Genomic DNA, 21487 nt, shown 5'->3' with positions numbered 1-21487 from the left:
AAATATACATATACATATATGATATTTTACACTTACATTTTTTAATATTTTGGATTCATGTTTCCTTTAATATTTAACTTTGAGGTCCCTCTTTTAAATCATAGTTACCCCAATCATAAAATTTTACACTTGAGTACATTTTTTAAAATTACAAAGTACCCTCATGTATGAAATACAGAGCAGAAAAGTTACCAAAAGCACAAAATTATTGGAGGGCCATCTCCTAGAAGTACGTGCAACAAGATGCCTTCATAGCCCAGGTGGTCTCCCAAGTCTCTTGCCTGTGTACTCGCTAATGGCAAAATACTCAGATACTCTTCTGGCAACAGTAGAAGTAGACAGATTTCCCTGTGATTGGGTAACTTTGGCCTGCAGACACATGCACTATAATCCTTCAGACTTGGGACAGAATATATGCTGAACCAAAGCCCACCCTAAAATTCTGTAAGCTATTATATCCTAGCCTCTGTATCAGATTAGCAAGATCAAAGTAAAACCATTCCTGTAGTGCTTTGCTTTGGTAACACAGATACTAAAATTGGAACAATACAGAGAAGTTTAGCATGGCCCCTGCACAAAGATGTCACACAAATGGGTGAAACGTTCCATATTTTTTGAAACTAGAGATTATCATACTAAGCGAAGTAAGTCAGAAAGAAAAAGACAAATACCATATGATATCACTTACACGTGCAATCTAAAATATGGCACAAATGAACCTATCTACGAAACAGAAACAGACTCACAGACATAGAGAACAGACTTGTGGTTGCCAAGGGGGAGTGGGGTGGGAGAGGGATGGACTGGGAGTTTGGAGTTAGTAGATGCAAACTACTATATATAGAATGGATAAACAACAAGGTCCTACTGTATAGCACAGGGAACTATACTCAATATCCTGGGATAAACCATAATGGAAAAGAATATAAAAGAACGTATATATGTGTATAACTGAGTCACTCTGCTGTATAGCAGAAATTAACACAACATTGTAAATCAACTATATTTCAATTAAAAAATCATTCCTGTAACATGTCATGCTTTTTCACTGTCAAAGTATCTTTTTTAAATAATATAAAATGATGACATTAAACTAAAGTTATATTTAAAGTAAAATAATTGTTCTTACACTTTGGGTGAAGAGTGTGGACAATTTCATGAAAGCTATGGAACTTATTCCTAGAGAAATACTATATATACAAAAGCACAGAATTTTTTTTTTTTTTTTTTTTTTTTTTTTTGCCGTAAGCGGGCCTCTCACTGTTGTGGCCTCTCCCGTTGCGGAGCACAGGCTCCGGACGCGCAGGCTCAGCAGCCATGGCTCACGGGCCCAGCCGCTCCGCGGCACATGGGATCTTCCCGGACCGGGGCACAAACCGTGTCCCCCGCATCGGCAGGCGGACTCTCAACCACTGCGCCACCAGGGAAGCCCAAAAGCACAGAATTTTGATGAATTCATCCATCTTCCCTCGCCCCTCCTTAATCTCATTTAGGGTGTTTCTCAAAGCTGGTCTGAAAGTCAAGCTTCCTGGGCTGCACACTAGAACTAGTAATTCAGAATTGGGGGACTGATCCCCAGGAAGCTGCATTTTAATAAGCATCTCCCAGGTGATCTTTACATACACTTAAGGTAAGAGTCCCAAGTAAAGATTCTGTGGAGCAGATTCTAAAAATTCAGAATTAAAAAGAAGTTTCTGATACCTCATCTTTGTCAAAGCACATAAATACCTTTGCCTGAAGGTTATGTGTAGACATATTATTTAGTCCATCCACCAGAGGCCAGTGTAGGATTATTCCCTGCATTGTATAGTGTTACACTATACAATACACACTATACATAGATACTACACAATACATACTGCACATAATTGGTTTTAACTACTTCAATGAAGAGGTGTGGAAAACTATACTGAAATATATAAAATTTTATTAAAATATAAAATACTGTAGACAGTATTTTACATTTTTTATATTGTATAACCAAGATTTCTTTAATATTTAACCTTGATGTTCCTCTTTTAAATAATAATTAGTCCCCATTGTCATAACACTTGAGTAAATCTTTAAAACTTATCAAGTATCTTCATGTATATTTCATCTGATTCTCTCCATAACCATGAGACACCAAGCAGACAGAATTATCCCTGATTTATAGATTCAGAGAGAGTAAGTGGCAGGACAGCAGTCTCAAAGAGTTAATAAATGCCTGGACCAGGTCTTCTGAATCCTACATTAGAAAAGCATCCTTTCCATTACACTGGTCCTGCCCACAACAAAATAAGAAATATAAGGGCAGTATACTCAATTCTTCATAAAACTAAATTCCTCCAACCTAAGAAATTTCCCTTCACCTTGAGATCATGCCCTTCTGCCTGCCTACACAAAGATGCATCTACTCAAGACAACCTCTTTTATTCATATAGGTTGGAGAAAGCTGGAGTAATTTTCTTCTGTCTCCTTTATAAATAAATGCTTCCTAGAAGTTTTCAAACTTTATGAGGTAGAATAACCTCTTCTATATAAATCTGTAATAATATAGGACTCGTACATTGGCATATGAGAGCAATGCAAGAACAGACTTAAATTATACATGTCTTTCACACTCCCTCGTTTTTTTCAGAGTGCTCCAAGACATCCCTTGAATATAAAAAAACCCTGAAGTAAAAAAAAAGAAAAAGTCTTTAAATCCGCTGTTCTAAGTATTCTTATTGCTCTTTTCTCAACTCGTATTAAGTGTTTATTCAATCTAAAATTGAGACTCGAAAACCAAAGGCAATATTCTAGATACTGTTTTATGCATTGCCTGAGCAGTCAACCTGTAACTGTACGTAGTCTACAGACATATAGATTGCTATTGTGCCTTCACACATCTAGAGCATTTGGAACACCCAGCACACAGAAATAAATAAGAACAACATATTTCTGTCTCATTCATCTTGTATTCCCAGATTCTAGCTCAATGCCTGAATTATAGCAGGAATACAGTCAATACAGAAATGACCTCAACATTAGCAAGAACTGGATTGACACTACAATTAGGGACTAAGCCCAATACCCCGAAATTAGATGACTGGCTATCAGTCACACAAAGCCTAATTTGGAGAAGGTGGAAAAAAAAGAGAAAATGGTACTTGATTCACAATCCCTTTTTTCTAATCAGGGATTCACACGCTACAAAAACTAATACAAAGGCAGGCTAAGTCCGGAAAGAACATGAAAATGGTACAATCGTTCCTCACTGTGCTAAGGGAGCAATGGGCTGCAAAAAGAGTAAGCTAACTAGTGTTCACTTCAATCTATCCCACCTGGAATTAATCCAAATAGGAAGGAAAAAAAGACACAAAAAAATCTCATACTAGACTGATTGTGGTTGGATTTTCATATAAGGAAGATATGAGTTCGGTTAAAATAAAGTTTCCTGTTTGTATCCCTTTGTGTTTAGCTGACCGTTTCAAAGAAAATATTATTATTCTATGGCTGAAAGAACATTTTGCTAAAACCATCCAGATGTGACTATGTACCCATTCACTGAATCAAAGGACACAATCTTATGACCACCTCAGTTTCAAGTCCAGTAATTTACTCTTTTCCATCAAGTATAACAACATATTGACAACAATAAGTAAAAATTAAAGAAAAATGCATATGAAACAAATGTGCATGCACTTAATATTGTTTAAATTGGCTACTTAAAGGTTGATAGTAACCATCTTAAAAGTTTCTTTGGCTACCAGTAATTCTTTGCTTGTGTTTTGGAAAAGTTCAAAGTTCCATTTGCCTAAGAAAGTTCACCGAATTTATATGTACATATAAAATATACTATATAATATATATGTATATGTGTGTGTATTGAAAAGTTATAAAGAGAGAAATAAAATGATTCATTTGGACATAAGTCAAATTTAAAACTTCACATAATATCTTATGTGTGTTTTACTGAGAAAACACACTAGAAAAGATATTTATTGCAAGAAAATATGTGTTAAAAACACTGCCGAAAATAAATGTAATGATTGTAATTCAAAATGTTGTAAATACTTAAATACATTTTCTTTCCTTATCCAATTACACCTAAACTACAGCAGAGAAGACAAATGACTATCTATGGACCAAATATTCATGTGTAAAATTAATATGAATTGTAACAACTGCGGCTGAAGATTTATGGTAATATCTCTAAAACAAAATGGCTTGATCAGCTCAAAATCCATCATAATTTGAGAGGGGGAAATTTCCTTCTGCAACTGAACCAGCAGTTTTCTGTGTTTCATAATTTGTCAATTTGTTCCCGAAGAGAAGTAATTTAGTGATGACAAAAGAAATAGAGAAACAAATGAAAATTGCTTAATGACAGTTTGGGGGACAGTTTGGTCCCCCAAAGAGAAAGAAAAGGTTAAACAGCTGATGATGCTTCTTCCAAAGGACTCTGCTGTAAAGTAGTTCACTTCATCCAATACTTTTTTCTCCTTCAGTGTTCTATGTGATATTTGATGTTATTCTGTGATAAATAAGTCACATACAGATAGCTACTAAATGTATGATCAATATAAAACCATGAGCTTTTTTTCTTCTCCTTTTAGTCTTTTCAACAATACCCCCCCCAAAAAAATCAATCAATCAATCAATAACTGCTTCTTTATTCTCTCCCCTGCGATACCAGGTTAATTAGGTGGGGTTTTTTTTTAATTGCCTAGTTGCTTTTATTACCAAGTCCTCATATGATGCCTTCTACAAATTTCTCTTGAATTTAACATCCCAGTGGTCTATATCTTAAGTTAAAGCAAGTTTACTGCTACTTGCTGTACTTGCTATTTTCAATAATGCACTTTACTGTTAAACTCACATTTGCAAAAGTGCTTCCCAAGTTGCCTTTTTTTCTTAATGTGGCTAACGTAAAAAAGGAAACAGAAAGACACTGCAAATGGCCTGTGAACTAAAAACACCGCTCAATATTCAGTAGGGAATTAAATGACTGATAACAACAGCACAGAAAATGTGGCTTAAGTGCCACCTGGAAGCATAAAGCTGGTCAGTTCATTTCCAACTTCCGCTGGCAGGCAATCTGCCAGTCGCAAGGGTGTCAAAACAATGCTAAGCCCGCTGGTCTCTATCTAATACTAGACAGAAAACAACTGCAAAAGGCTGCACAGCGAGGATTATTTTTTGTTGTGTTTTCTTTATGAGAGAAAGCTGTTTTTATGCTCTACTGAAATTCCTTTTCTGCTCTGAAATTGGTAAGAGGGCCAGCTGCTTTCTCTATTTTTCTCTGCGGTATTTTTCTACAGCAGATTTTAAATTCATTCTTCAGATGGGGAAAAGACTCTTTGTCCCTCTTCGGAAGTTTAAAGATGCATTTCTAATGTTCAAATTCAAAATAGCTTTGGGGACCAAAATGATATGTCAACTTCGGAAACATGCTGTTTTATGTGCTGTCACCAGTTTCATTTTTAATTACATTTTCCAGAAGTTGTCAAGTGTGAGTGGTGATATTCCTTTGGCTGAACTGACAACTCAAAATGTATCAGTCCAGAAGTATAAACCAAGTCCCAGCCCAAGATCCTGAGCTCTTGACAGAACATACACTCAGTAAGGGAAAAAATAAAAGGCTCCTGAAATGAGAACTCTGAACAAGTCACTTGGCCTCAGTGGGCCTCAGGATCTCCAGGTAAAACACTTGTGACTCATCTTGGTTTCTTTTCCCTAATCCTCTGTCAGTCACCTGTTACCAAGTACTGTCACTCTCACTTGCATCGGCCCTATCTCCTTTCCATTTCCTCCTCCACGGCCCTAGTGGAGTCTGTTGCAACCATATATGCATTTCTGCTCAGCCTCCTAGCTAAGCTAGTCTCCCTGACTCTAGTTGCTTCTCTCCTTTTTTGCCTCTATTTTTCAAAATCACTTACAGTGTGCGTGTGTGTGTGTTGTGTGTGTGTGTGTGTGTGTGTGTGTTGAAATTCTACTATGGTTCCCAGTTAGCTAGTATATCAAATCCAAACTCGGGGCATCATGACATCGGGGCATCCTTTGGTGGGCTCTTCTTACTGTGCCTAGCCATTAAATGTGTATGTTCTTTAGGGTTTGGTCTGAGGCCCTCCTATCTGTGTTTCTGACATCCTTCATTCTCTTATTTTCTTTTTGTTTCATTTATTCAACAAATATTTATTAAGCACCGATTTATTCTACATTACCAAACACTGCTTTAGACACTAGAATAATAATGGTGAACAAAACCCCCAAGCAATCAGCCATCATGGAGCTTACACTCTGGAGAAGTACAGAGTGTAAGTGTTTTGGGGTAGCACATCCATTCCTATGGCTCACATTATCCACGTGCCAGTGAATCCCAGACCTTGAGAACTGCCCGATGCCGTATGGAAGGCAGAAAAGCAAAATGGTTCCGGGTACGGGCTCTGGAGCCACGATGATTAGGCCCATAATCCAATGTCATCACTAACTAGTTACATGACCTTAGGCAATTCTGTTAGGGCTGCCATAACAAAATAACACAGACTAGGTGGCTGAAACAACACAAATGTATTTTCCCACACTTCTGGAGGCTAGAAGTCTGAGATCAAGGCGTAGGCAGGTCTGGTTTCTCCTGAGGCCCCTCACCTTAGCTTGCAAATGGCTGCCTTCTCACTGTGTCCTCCTGTGGTGTTTTCTCTGTGGACAGGCATCCCTGGTGTTTCTTCTTATGAGGACACCAGTCATACTGAATTAGGACCCCACCTTTATGACCTCATTTAATCTTAATTACCTCTTAAAAGGCTCTGTCTCCAAATACAGTTGCCTTACTGGTTAGGGCTGCAACAGATAAATTTTGAAGGGACACAATTTAGTCCATAACAGCAATTTACTTAACCATAAGCCTTGGTTTCCTCATCTGTAAGTTAAGAATAATAAAAATAAAAATGTAAAAAAGAAATTCACTAGGTAATTACGAAGATTGAGATGACCCAGGTAAAGTGCTAAGCATAATACCTAGTACTTAACAAACGTTAGCTGCTTATCAATAAGAGAAGGTCAAACTCTCTCATGAGTATTAAGATTATTAAAACCTAAGAAAAACTGAAACCTATTCAGAGGTTTTGAAACTAAGAGTTTGGGACAATCAAAGACTAGACCACCACCAGATTATAAAGCCACAGGCCTAGCCGTTTGTCCAGAACATTCAGACACACAATGTTCTACCTAAGGGGGAATTTAATTCAAATATTAACAAGTGTGAAGGGAGAAAGGGAGATTGAGATGACAGGATTTTTTCTTTTCAAATATATGTTGAAAGAACAATAAAATGCTAAAAGCACGAAGTATTGAAAGTGAAATGAGAACAGCATAAAGAAAACAAGAAACAAAATTACACATCAAAATCAGAAACAAGATCTTTGATCTCGACATAAGAAAATAGGTTAAGGTAGATAAATATGGCAGTTGAGTAAAAAGCTATTATTATGGGGTAATATAGAAACAGGTAAATCTGGATTCTAGGGAATCTGGATCCTAGGTATTTTAAGAATGAAATACAAAGTCCTATTTAAGAGTTAATCATAAAATTACAGTAGATTCATTTCAATTTCCAAAGCATTTTAAGCTGAAGTTGGTAAAATTGGCAACCTTAATGGAAATTAATCATTTTACCTGAAGCACAAAATCATAACAATAATGGTGTGTGTGTATGTGTACGTGTGTTTATGTGTGTGTGTGAGACTATGAGTGCTTGAGAACACAAACTATATCTTAATTGTTTTTGAATCCTTAGCATCTAAAACAAGAAACTCAGATCATAACAAGACACAGAGGATTACTGAATGAATAAATGAATGAATGCATTAACAGAAAATCAAGTATAATTATTTATATCTGTGTTTTTGTAACCTAAAAAAAGATGGAAACATAACAGATAAGGAGGAAGAAGCATTTTTCCTTTAGACAAATAGTCCAGTATAAATTAATTATATTCACAAAGAAACTGAAATACCAAAGATTGAAAGTCAGCCTCTTATCATTATCCACAATAATGTCAAAAATATAATGTCTTCACTGATAATGAACAAAACCAAAACCTGCATGCTGATTTTCTAATACAAATCTTAAACTAAGTCTTACTTTCTTGAACTGATGACACTAATTGAGAATTCAATTATAAATGTCTGCTTAAAACTAATAAGTAATATGTCTCTTTAAACATTTTGACAAAACACTGGAATCATCATCAACTATGCACTGTGATTATTAAAACCAGAGCTGCTTTTTAAAAAAACTGCAAGAGCTTCCCTGGTGGCGCAGTGGTTGAGAGTCCGCCTGCAGATGCAGGGGACACGGGTTCATGCCCTGGTCAGGGAAGATCCCATATGCCGCGGAGCGGCTGGGCCCGTGAGCCATGGCCGCTGAGCCTGCGCGTCCGGAGCCTGTGCTCCGCAATGGGAGAGGCCACAGCAGTGAGAGCCCTGCGTACTGGAAAAAAGAAAAAAAGAAACAAAAAACTGCAAAACATGGTCAACATAAATGTACTACAGTTACAGTTATGGTACAATATTAACAGTTTCCAACTGTTTTCCAAGCATCTGAAGCAGTAATGTGAATTTCTTCAATAAGGCTATAGTTTAATTTTTTCCAGGGAAATATTTTTAATAGGATTACTGACCCCTTTAACACTCTTGGAAAGAAAATGAATCCCATAAACATTCTGGCATATAACTATTATAAAAATAAATAGAACAATCAGTGGAAATGGTAATGTACTTGAGATACTAAACTTACTAAAGAAATGTACATAAGTATATGTGGTGATAGCCAGTTTAACACAGAAAAGATTCCACTTCATATCAGCAAAACAACCAAATACACTAAGACAAATGAAGGGCTGGAAAGAAGGAGAAATCTTTGAAGAAACAGCTTTCATGTCTTCCGTCAAACAGAACTAACAGACAGAACACACTGACTGATCAATTCTGCTGGCTATCATTCAACTCTTAGGCTTGACCCTAAGTACTATTTGGCTTTTCAGAAGGTATTTAAATGTTTCTGGGGGAAAAAAGGACACTTACTGATTTAAGACATATTTTTCCACTCACAAATCTTTGTTGTAGGAGGAATTTTTTCAGGTCATTAGTTTATAATGTGAACTGGCGCCTAGGGACATTTTGAAAGGGAAAAAACTAGTGTGCTTGGAGATGCAGTTTATATGACTTGTGTCATCATTTATTTCAGCTCAGTTTGGGGCCTAAAACTGAACTCAAAATGAAGTCACCATATCTGCAACAGTTTCTCTCGGCATGGAATGAGCATACAGAAAATTGAAAAAAGAATTAGACCCCTTATCCCAAAAACAAAAACAGCATAACCTCCTTAGAATATCCAAGTCCTTGCAAGGAGTTCTTAGTCTTTCAGAGTACAAAAATAAAGTCCGCCTTACAAATAAATTTCCGAAATAATCTGGATTATCAAAATGCCACTGGCACACCGAAATGCATTAGTTCTGCCAGTTTTATCCTTGCTTCCACACCCTACCCCAGCCATTCATACTGCCATGCTTGGCTCTGGAAAACATGGAACTAAATCATTAAGCTCAGAGAAAGCAAGCATCTTCCTAAATCCATGTGCATAGACCAAAAGATGATTTGGCCATTATCAAGATTAATTTGATCCACATATCATGTCAAAATAGATCATTCACAGCCCAAGTTAACAAGAATTTCCTAAATATTCTGTTTCCCTTAAGTGTAAACAAAATAGATAATGATATTCCCACTACCTGGCACAATAAAAGAATCAGGTTGGAATCACTTTTCCTTTTCTTCATTAGAACTACCCTTCTTTTACATTTTTTAAGGACACATGAACTATAACTTCAAATCATGAAGTCAGGTATCCTGAGACTGTCATGACCAGATGCACACTGGACTCCGCTTAAGAGCTGAGTCAACAGTCTCCCGAATGTGGATCCCATGATCCCATGATCCCAAGGTTGAGAGCAAGAACTCAATGCCTACAGGAGCCACTTAAGTGAGGGAAGCAGGCAGGGTATACACAGGTTTTTCGAGTGTGTGAGAGCCAGAGAGTGTGTCACACGAGGGAGGTCACATGGCAAGGGCTCCTGAACTCCAGCTGATATTGCCATCAGGGAAATAAGAGGTAACCGACCTTCTCACTTAATCAGAAAAAAAAAAGCAAATCAAGATCTTTATGTAAAATTTCCAACTTATAACTGTTGGCTCAATAAAACAACAATACTGCATGAGGCAACCAAACACATCACAAGAAACACACAGCACGGGTTTGGCCTTTAGGGTTTTAGTTATCACTCCGGTCTAAAAGGTTGTTTCCATTCTACAGAAAACATAGCATCATCATCATCACAACAACAACAACAACAATAAAATAATACCTAGCCTTCATTAAGCATGTATGTGCTAGCCACTATGCTAACAGTTTTACATGGATTATCTCAAATAACCTTCATCAACCTTTAAGGTACTATTATTATCCCCTCTTTACTCAGTGACCTCCCCCCAAGGCAGAAAGTGGCTATGGCAGAATCCAAAAGTGTGCAGTGTAACTCCACACCCTACACTATGCTAGATTGCTTCAATGTTTTCAATATGCTTTTAAAAACCTCCACTTTTTTGCACTTGTGTTTCTTCAAAAATAAAACGAAGGGATTACTACTAAATGATTTCTCAAGTCCTCTTTAGTTCTCAAATTCAATGGCTCTGACTCCATAATACAACTCCTGATTGGATAAAAATGTTAGTATTTACATGCATCAGTTGCAAACGCCCTGATGAGAATCACCTGATCAAAGAGATAGAATGAATGAATGCTCATTCAATAGTCTTTCTGAAAAAGACAGCAAAGACATAAAACTATAATAAAATTCATTGTCTCAACTGCTATAGAAAGTTTACTTCTCCATTTTACCTTTTGAAAGATGAGTGAAAGTGCTCAGAAATTCTTCATATGTTTGCTCATGACAATTCACAAACTTGTCCAAGACTTCTTCAATGTGCCGATCTTCATCCATCACCTCCAATTCTGGTATCCGGCAGGCATTCCTATTCATGAAGCCACTTTCTCTGTAAGACAAAGAAAAACATGAGCTACAGAGAGCTGTGCGGTATCAGCCTCTCCTAAAAATACTCCAGATGTGTAGGTAGAAGAATTCCAAGGCCCTAAAAGGACAAGTCAAGATAGTTAGTAGAGCAATAAACCCTAGTTCAAGAGACCAGAGTTTTATTCCTATCTCAACTGCTAAACTGTTAACTATCACAATTTTATTTTTGCTTCAGTTCCTCATTTCCATCTTCTTAATTCACAGGAATATCACCACAGTTACACAATCAGAAACCCAAAATCTTTCAAGGTAAGGTGAACTTCAAAGAATATGTCAAACAACCACCCTTCCAATGACAACAATAGTGGCTAACATTTATTAGTTCCTTTTGAGCACGTGTTAGGTAACAGGTGCTGTTCCGAGCACTTCATAACAATTCTAGCTCAGATCACAGAGCCAGTAGGCAGAAGTGTCAGTTCTAGAAGTGTGATCCTAGAACCCATGCCCTTAAGTACTTCACTATGTTTCTCTAATCATTGCATGACACACACATACCCCTCCATACTATTGTACTATTGCTGCCGAACAGCTGACTTGTCTGTGCTCTAACACATCCAGACACTGGGAACTCTGAATGTTCCAAAGAAGCCTTTGGACAGCTCTATTAAAGCCTCCTTCTAAGACTGAGCCTAAATCTGTCTCCCTGTACCCTACCCCAACTGGTCCTGAGTCCCTGGATGGGACTGAATAATTTCAATCCTTTTTATCCGTCATATCCTTTCAAATATTTGAACAAGCCTATACTGTCCTTTCTCAATCTTCTCATTTCATTCACTTCATTTCTTTTTCAAAATCCAGTTCAGAATTCAGTTTCTCTTTGAAAGCTTTAGCTTCCCATCTCCCATCATCACAGGAAGAGCAAATCATAATTTCTGTGCTGCCTCTTTATAAGCGGTGTCTACTGTTCCACTTATCACATTGTATTGTAAATAGTTGTATACATTTCTGTGTCCTCTGTTAGACTTAGAGCCCGTGAAAGGCAGGGTCCATGTCTTTTCATAGCTCAGGAGGTGGCATAGAGCTGGCAGTCCATCAGTCTTAAGCTAAAATTATGCATTTGAGCAGGTACTATAGTCAGATATTGCTAGAAGCTGGCAAAAGACTCAACTAAACCTGCCCAATACTATATCTGTACCTTGTATGACATGGCTTTGGGTCCTTTCACCCTTTTGATCAATCTACCTGGAAAAGATTTCACAGTGCCTGCATCCCTTTAAAATATGCCATCCAGAAATGAAGACAAGACTCCAGGTATGGTCTGGAGACACTAAGATTTGACTAACTCTCACGTTCCAAATGTTACACTCCTGCTTTATACCTGAAGATCACGTTCACATGCTAGTGCCGCTTCACATGGTCAGCTCATTCATTGACTGCTTCGCTAACTAAATGCTTGTCAGCTAAGACACAACACCTCAATCCCTGCGGAGTTTGAACTTTGTTTTTGGTTGTGATATTTCATCTTGTTAAATTCCATTCATTCTGTGTGAAATATGATTCTTACACAACTTTGAGAAAAAATGACTATCTACACAAAGCAGAAGAATAATGACAGCCTAAGCACCCAGTGTAATTCATGGGGGATAATAAAAAGGAGGGGTTCTCTGATACTGTATAGACACCATGTTCTTCTATTTTTCCAAAACAAGGGTGAAAATCTGGTGTCTGTTATTAACTTTATTTGGTATTTACCAAAAAGCTCAGAAAAAAAAATAATAAAACAAAAATGTATTCATAAGATGATACCCAAAGTCACCTAGTGGCAAGACCTGACCTGAATTAATATGAAAGTGTTTATGACTTTTATTTATTCTGTTTAAATAGTATAACTATTCATATCCTGAAAAAATACTAATGGGCTTGCTTTTGAGGTGCTTTCCTGATCTCACTGGAGATTTTCTGTAATACGTGGCATTTGCCCTGATTACCTTTCTAAACTCCAAAAACTTCTGAATTCTGAAAGACATCTGACCCCAAGGGTTTTAAACTGGAATTGTGAAGCTACAAGAACCTCCCAAGATTGCTATGAGGATTAGATGAATACACATGGGGCCTCAAGAAATGTTAGCTGTGATGATGATGATGATGATGATGATAATGGATCACTCTTAGTACTCTGTCCTTTGTCTACATGAAGACATGTTCTGACTGTGACCCCTTTGACTTTGAAGGTACTAATATTACCCAAAGATCAATCAAGAGAATTCGTGATGCATTACAACCCTAGATAAAACATGGTATTGTAGAAGTCCAAGTGAAAATAAAAAGTGTAGCTATGTGCCAACCCAAAGTGAAAGAAACTGTTTCAAGCTATTTGTACCTGAAAATTAGATATAGGAAAAAGCACCAGTTATAGTGTATGCAAATTTACCTATAATACTGCCAGGCTTCAGTAACCCATAGTTTAATATATTATGCTTTCAGTTGCTAAATAATAAATAATGATAAATTCAAAGGTGGCTATTATTTTACTATCAGTAGGACATGTACTTAATTACAAACACTTCTGCTCTTCCAGAAGTGCATCCCAGCAAGATTCCAACACTGTACTATATCAATCTCTTTCTCAAGGCTTCTCAGGTAATCTACTTCTACAGGCAAAATATCAAACAGAAGCAGCCAGGTTGTGTTTTCTATTGCTGTAAATGCCTTCTTGTGGATGCTTTAAGGGTGATAATAGAAATTCCTTCAAACTTCCTTTGCAATTCTCAAATTGGTGTATTTTGAATATTTAGCCTTAACACATCTCAGCTTTACTAAAAGGCAAACAATCAACAGGCTGTACACAGCACAAATTCAAAATCTTTCAATGCCTTTAATTTTATTCATGTGGTTACCAGAATACAGGAGAGGTTATGTTTTTACTGACTTTTTAAAGACTTTTGGAAAATCCAGTTTTACAAGCTGTCATTGTTTAGAGAGTTTAAAAGATACCCACCTTCAAATTTAGAACTTTCCTTATCTATAAAAATATAAATAACCTCATGTTAAAAGTCCCCAGAGACTGACAGAGCAGATAATCATTTACCAGACAGTCAAGTGGTTTATGCAAATCCTAGTGGTTTTCTAGAAGGAAGCAATGCTTTTTCAGTTACCGTTCACATTAGTTTGTGTTTTTACCATAAAGTACTTTTCTAAAACAGAAAAAGGAAGAGAGAGAGAGACACACATGCTTGGACAACAGGATTCTTTGTTTTGGTTTGGTGTTTTGTTTTAAGGCTTAAAGCTCCACATAAAAGACCCAGAGCATATTGTGATGATAACTAAAACTAAATGTATAACAACGCCCACTGGTAAATCAGAAGTAACACTTTCACAGTCACAGCACCCAGAAGAACCACTGGGAGGATGTATTGCTCTGCTTTGACTACTGAATTTCACAGGGAGACCACAAGCTTCCTTAGGAACATGGCTCTCTTCTTACTGAGTCACTGGGAGCTAGCAAGAAAGTCACATAACCTTCCTGGAGTCCCCTTTCTTACTAACAAATAACGAAACTAACGACCACTCAAGCCGGTTAGTGTCACCTGCTCTCTGAAAGGACATGTAACTAGATGAGGCTGGTACTGAACGCAAGTTTGACTGCTCACTGCTGGAAAGACCAATACTTGAGAGACAAGTGTTGGTGAAAACGGAAAAGTTGCTTTATTCAGGAGCTGATGCCATGGCTATAATTCCCCACTGTCAACCCTTCATTCCACTGCTAGGGAATAGCAGGGACGTCTGTCTTTTGTAACTTTTTCTAGGAGAGAGCAAAAGCAATGGTTGCAACATTGTATTATGTACTCAGAGCCTCCGTGATGGTTTAGGAGTTTCAGTTTTTAATTGATCCTGGCCTGTCATCAAGTTCAGGTCCACTTGGGGCCAGCTGGTTGAACCCACAGGACATTATCTCCGACAGTCTGGGGTCATAAATCAAGGCATTGGTTTAAGATAACAATCATGAAAAAATTAACTTGGGCTTGTACTTCCTTTGTTTGTAAATTCCCTCACTTCCCTAGTTAGTAGCTGTTTGAATCTGCTCTTTGGAACTCAGGGAAGATCTAGGAGACTAGAGCCTTTTTACAAACAAGAGGCAGGCAAAGGACATGGGGTGGGGAGGGGGGTGTCTGTCCCAGGAAGGTCCCTGTAAAGGGTACCTGCTCCTTTACAGACATTATTATAAAATTCGGTATGTGGAATTATCACCATCGCTGTAGCATATCTTTCATGCTTATCTTCACATCCCTGCTTCATGAGACTTAGCTAAACAAAACACAACTGTCAGAGACAAGGGTGATAAACCTTAAGAAACAAGTCACCCTGAGCTAGTGTCCCCTCCCAAAGTACATAACCTGCTTTCTAACAGCCCAGAAAGGTGTAAGTCTGCAAAAAGGTTTGTTTGTGTTTTTTTAAATTGTGAGGTTTACCACTGATGCTTGAAAGTAATAAATAATAACACATTTTTAAAGAGTTGTGCAGGGGCTATCAAAGCCCACATTCTCAAATTCTCATAGTTCTTCTTCATAAGAAGCTCCTGCTGTGTGAAACGTAAAATGGGATATTTTAAAAAGAATTCATCTAGCCTGAGGAATGAAACCATCAACCTTGAGACTTCAAAGGCTAGGTCTCCTTTTATACTTTGGAAAATGGACAAATCTCAAAAGACCAAATTATACTGTACGGGTATAGATTTATCGACATGATAGAAGAGATTCGGTATGAACTGATGGCTTCTGCCTTGACTGAACAACAACTATTTTGCATCCTATAATACTTTTTATGTCGTTTAGATCATATTAAGGAGTACGAAATCCAAGGACAGAAATTGCCAAAGATTCTCAGAGTTGAGAGAAATCTAAAGGTCATCTAGTCCAATCACAGAGAACAAATAAAGGAATCTGGTAAAGAAACTGTAAGTGAGGTTTTTGTCAACTAATGACTCTACTGATGAGCAGTATTATGTGGTTCTCATATCATAAACAGTAATGAGATGTGCTTGATTATGACTTTTAAGGCATACATGAAGTCATCAGGAACTTAAACAAAAAGCGGCAATCTCACCCTGGTTGGATGTATCCATGCGTCTGACTACAAGCACATTCTGTACCCCAATAACATACAAAACATCTTGAGACAAAGCACACACACACACAGACACATATGCATATATACCATTGTTTTAGACATCTACCAGTAGGAACAAGAAAACAAAGGAAAAGAGGAAGGCATAAATACAAAACACCTTACAAAACAGAAAAGGATCTAAACTCCTTTACAGTTTATCAGGATGAGGTAAAGACATACATTCTAGCATCTAAGAATACACAGCATTCCAATTTATAAGCTTCTCCCAACAAGCCTTTTTTAATACGTTAAAAAGCATGGAATTCTCCATTATCACCGAAAAAGCTGACAGTATAAGCCTCTGGACTTCCATATAAACTCCCCTAGGTACCAGCCTCTGCAGTGAATATTATGGAAAGCATTTGTGGGAGGCAGGAGAGGCTTAGGGCTGAACGTTGATTACAAAGCTTTAGAAGACAGAAGTTGTGTATTGTCATCTGTGCAGAGGTCTCAGAAGTACGCATGTCTTTGTTTTACTCTTTCCTTGACAAAAGATCTCACCTTAAGGAAAAGAGAAAGAGAAGACACCCAGTAGAAGTTTACCAAGAAATGTTGGAACTCAGGCGTGTTGATTGTTTTCCTCTTGCAGAAAGCTCTGGAGGATGGGAATAATACTGATCTATAAAATTACATGTTTAAGCAGAAACTTTCCTCTTGAAATATTTGCTTCCCCCTTTCCTGATCATCCATCCAAGTTACTGCAATGGGGTTTCTTGAGGCTATCATTCATTAAGCCCTGTTGTTCATCAGCGGACTGTATAAAATCAATTTTATTTCCCCAAAATATACTCTTCCTCCAAGCTGTTTAAGTCAACCCAGAAACGTCTGCATTGACTCACTGAGTCAACTATTAGACTGTTTTCAACTACACAGTTATTAATTCCATTAAACAAAAATGCCAACAGTTAAGCATTCAGAACTGCCTCTCCCTGCTCACTCCCTATTGTTTTTTTAAAAAGCAAATTACCTGTGGACATGGAAGCTGAAGGATATACCCATAAGACAAATTTCAGAAAATCCATTGTTTTTGAAAGCAGAAAGATACCTTTTCACTAACATTTTTTGTTTCTTAATTTGCTTTTTTGAAAAATTTAAGAGTCGTGTAATCACAAGTCAATACCCTACCTTCACCCCCTAACAAAACTCCTACAAGCATATTAACTGACCTCTAGACTAATACATTTTATCAAGAAAAATGTACAATACACATATTTCAATCTTATTCAAAACTGATCTCCTAGCCTCAGAAATGTGATCAACTACCTCAGTGAGTTACAGACAGTAACAGTGAGTTTTTCAGTGCACATTTTTTCAAGGCCCCTGATAAAGCTGTGAATCCATAAGGCAGTAGAGTTTCTAAGTTAACTTTAGAGCTCTATAATCACCCAATAAGATTTCAATCATAAAAGATTTATTAGCTCAATTGCAATCCCACCTTCCCGTGGGACGCAATGTCCCATTATCGCTCATTTTATCTGTACTGCATAACTACTGTGGCACAAAGGCATCTACTCTCAATTAAAATCATCCCTTCTTCTCCAGCTCCGGAGCCTGTCGGCCACATGCACAGTGCACAGCACTTTCACAAAACCAGAAAGCCTGCTTTAAAGCAACACCTGCACAGTTAGTTAGGAGCAGGTGTAGACCAACCAAACTAAATCAACTCTGCTTTTAGGAATTCATTTCCAAGTGTTTTGAAATGCCAGATCTTGCAAATAAAGCTGACCTTTTCATCTGACGTTATCTTAAAAGAAACAAGATTTTAAAATATATTTCTCAGCTATTTTTGATTCTAAATTCCTATGACCATGGAATAATAAATGGGCCTTAAGAAGTAATACAGTGCTTCCCTAGCTTCCAATTTCTCTCAGCATTTTATTTGCAATTTTGCCTTGATGTACACCACATAACATACACACACACCAACATAAAAACAATTTCTTTTTGCCATCATGGTTTCTATACTCAAAGGTAGAAATTAACATACACAAATTCCCTCCTTCTCTAAGAATAAAAATTTTAAGTGCATTTTCTTTCTAGTACAACATTGTAAAACACCTCTGAAATTTTGCTCCATTTTATTTTACAACTAAGTGTCCACCTTACATCACGGAACATTCTGGTCAGGTGGCTGTATTTAATTCATTACTTTAAATAAAAAATGACAAGTCACTTGTCACATTCTTCTCTTGACAACCCATCATACTAACTGTAGATTGCTTCCTTCTATACATTTCCTTTTCCTTCCTCTTTTCTCCTCTTGGCTAGTTTCAATTGTGGCTTCTATCATGGGATTCATTCAACAAGCCAAACATCTCCCTTTCCCACACTATTTACATTATTTCCTGAAAAACCAGCCACTTATTAAAGAAGTAAAAATTGTCTATGCCTTTTTTTTTTTTTTTTTTTTTTTTTTGGTACGCAGGCCTCTCCCGTTGCGGAGTACAGGCTGTGGACGCGCAGGCTCAGCGGCCATGGCTCACGGGCCCCACCGCTCCGCGGCATGTGGGATCTTCCCGGACCAGGGCACGAACCCGTGTCCCCTGCATCGGCAGGCGGACTCTCAACCACTGCGCCACCAGGGAAGCCCTGTCTATGCCTATTTGAATGCTATGAAAAGCTGCCACTGACCTCATTTCAAACACTTGCTAACCCATTGAGCAACAATGTCATTTAAGTTTTTTCTCCATTTATATGATGGGGATGGAAATGCTTGAGAGGTCACTGCACTTCTTAAGAAACACTGTCATGAGTTCTCAAAACTGTGCTCCTCCCCTGCCCTCCTCCACCCACTATGTACACACACCCCTGCAGCTATGTTACCCTTTCAAGTTATTTAACTTTTCTAGCCTTAAGCAGTTTGAATGTAGGTATAAGGGGACTGGACTTGAAGCTGTCTTCCACCTCTGACGTTCTATTTTTCTCCAATTATGCTTCCTTTTCATTCAATTACTATGTCAGTATATCCCATTACTAAGTTTTTTATCTCCTCTGTGGAATAAAACTTATTCTACTCTGTAATGACACTGACTTGTATTCTTTAATTGTCCATAGTCTTTGGATTTAAGGCACAAGAAATCCATATATTTCGGTAGGAATTTGGCTCTGCCCCTATAACTGTGATTTCTTGGTGAACTTTTAAGAAAGGGTGAGCATAGGAAGAATGTAAAACATGTTTATCCTCAATCAAAAAGTTGCTTCATCCTGCTATCATGCATGTTTCTTAAGGGCAAGAGCTGAGTCTGTGATTTTTTTTCCTAATTCTCCGCATGACTCTATACATAGTGGATACTCAATAAATATTGTTCATGACTTCACATTTAGTTTCTATGCTGAGGACTCTGGTAGACGGGGGGCTCTGAAGGAGCTCACTGCGAGTCTAATGCTCTCTTAATGTGTGGCAAGGGCTCAGGGTTTAAAAATCCATTTCCAAATATGTTGGTAATTTCCAGTCTCTTTAGGAGACAACTAACCCATTTAGCAAAAAACTGCCTGTTTTCTGGTGTTAGTAGAATTCAAAGGCTAAAACACTTACCTAAACCTACCCCTGGTTTCTAGGTTGCATTTCTTACTTTATATTTACTGTGGAGCTGTCACTGATGCTGGAATCTCAAGTGCCAGGATCATTATACACCATAAACAGGTTAGAGAAATAACCCAGTACTCGTTTGCAGACAAAGAAAAAAAAGTCATCATGGAAGTAACAGAAGAGATGATGACACTTTTTTAAGGCATGGACCAACATTCCAAATGCCAAGAATCAGCCAAACAACTGAGCTACTTGTCAGTTTTTTAAAAGTCAACCCTGAAAATATATCCTAAAATTTGGCAAAAAATGAAAACCTTCACTTACACAAATATATTTATGGCACCATCATCATTACACAAGATCTACTGAGTACACTCTTTAAAACAGTTTATATCCATTAATCCTCCCAGTAAGGCAGGTATCGTCCCTGTTTTAGAGATAAGGAAACTGAAGGTCAAAAAGGCCATTCAGCTAGTAACTGGCAGAACTAAGACCCAACTCCAAATCTGTCTACCTCTGATCCCTGCATTCTATCATCTAAGCCACATAGAACCTGATTAAATGACCAACAATACTGAATGGTCAGATATATTTACTTAATGGAATTTTAGGCAACTATTAAAAATTTTGGAAATAAAATATACATTTCATAGTATATATGAAATAATGTTACATTAAAAAGATAAAACAAAATTTAAATACATTCTTATCATAACTAAGTAAAAATATGTATACATTTGGAAAAAAATTAGAATAGAGCACAAAGAAATGAAAAGTTTTATGGTCGGGAAATGGGCTTAATAAATGGTATATATTTTTCTTGATGTAACTGTTTCTAATGAATTGTTTAAAATTAGGTCAGCTACAGTAATCAAGACAGTGTGGTATCGGTGAAAGAATATACAAATACATCAATGGAACAGAATAGAGAACCCAGAAATAGACCCACATAAGTATAGCTAACTGATCTTTGACCAAGGAGCAAAGGCAATACAATGGAGCAAAGACAGTCTTTTCAACAAAGGGTTCTGGAACAACTAGACATCCACATGCAAAAACAGGAATCTAGACACAGACTTTATACCCTTCACAAGAATTAACTCAGAGTGGATCACAGACGTAAGTGTTAACAACAAAAATTATAAAACTCCTAGAAGATAACATAGAAGAAAACCTAGATGACCTTGGGTATGGCAATGACGTTTTAGATATAACAGTAAAGGCACGATCCATGAAGGAAATAATTGATAAGCTGAACTTCATAAAAATTAAAAACTTATACTCTCCAAAAGACACTAACAGGACTTCCCTGGTGGCACAGTGGTTAAGAATCCACCTGCCAATTCAGGGGACACGGGTTCGATCCCTGGTCCGGGAAGATCCCACATGCCACAGAGCAACTAAGCCCGTGCACCACAACTCCTGAGCCTGTGCTCTAGAGCCCATGAGCCACAACTACTGAAGCCCACGTGCGACAACTACTGAAGCCCGTGAGCTCTAGGGCCCACGTGCTGCAACTACTGAGGCTGTGTGCTGCAACTACTGAAGCCTGCGCACCTAGAGCCCGTGCTCCACAACAAGAGAAACCACCACAAAAAGAAGCCCGCTGCAACAGAGAAGCCCCCGCTCACCGCAACTAGAGAAAGCCCGTGCACAGCAATGAAGACCCAACGCAGCCGAATAAATAAATAAATAAAACTATAAAAAAATAAAATAACAAAAGACACTGACAAGAGAAT

The 21487-nt window shown here is 37.6% G+C and overlaps 1 protein-coding gene and 1 non-coding gene across 4 annotated transcripts in view; one reads left to right on the top strand and one right to left on the bottom strand.

The window, feature by feature from the left end:
- IFTAP (intraflagellar transport associated protein) overlaps window positions 1-21487 on the bottom strand; it is a 59461-nt gene that overhangs the window by 31667 nt on the left and 6307 nt on the right. For all 3 annotated transcript variants that reach the window (XM_060018738.1, XM_060018737.1, XM_060018739.1), the window contains one exon: window positions 10921-11075. In XM_060018738.1, the coding sequence (XP_059874721.1) occupies window positions 10921-11062 (142 nt within the window). In that variant the 5' untranslated portion in view covers window positions 11063-11075. The remainder of the gene's footprint in view (window positions 1-10920; window positions 11076-21487) is intronic.
- On the top strand, window positions 508-615 carry LOC132430413 (U6 spliceosomal RNA). The gene has a single exon (XR_009520504.1). It is a non-coding gene; the product is annotated as a U6 spliceosomal RNA (small nuclear RNA).

Source organism: Delphinus delphis, chromosome 8 (genome assembly GCF_949987515.2).
Source record: "Delphinus delphis chromosome 8, mDelDel1.2, whole genome shotgun sequence".
Classification (NCBI taxonomy): domain Eukaryota; kingdom Metazoa; phylum Chordata; class Mammalia; order Artiodactyla; family Delphinidae; genus Delphinus; species Delphinus delphis.
This window is presented reverse-complemented; position numbering and strand designations above follow the sequence as displayed.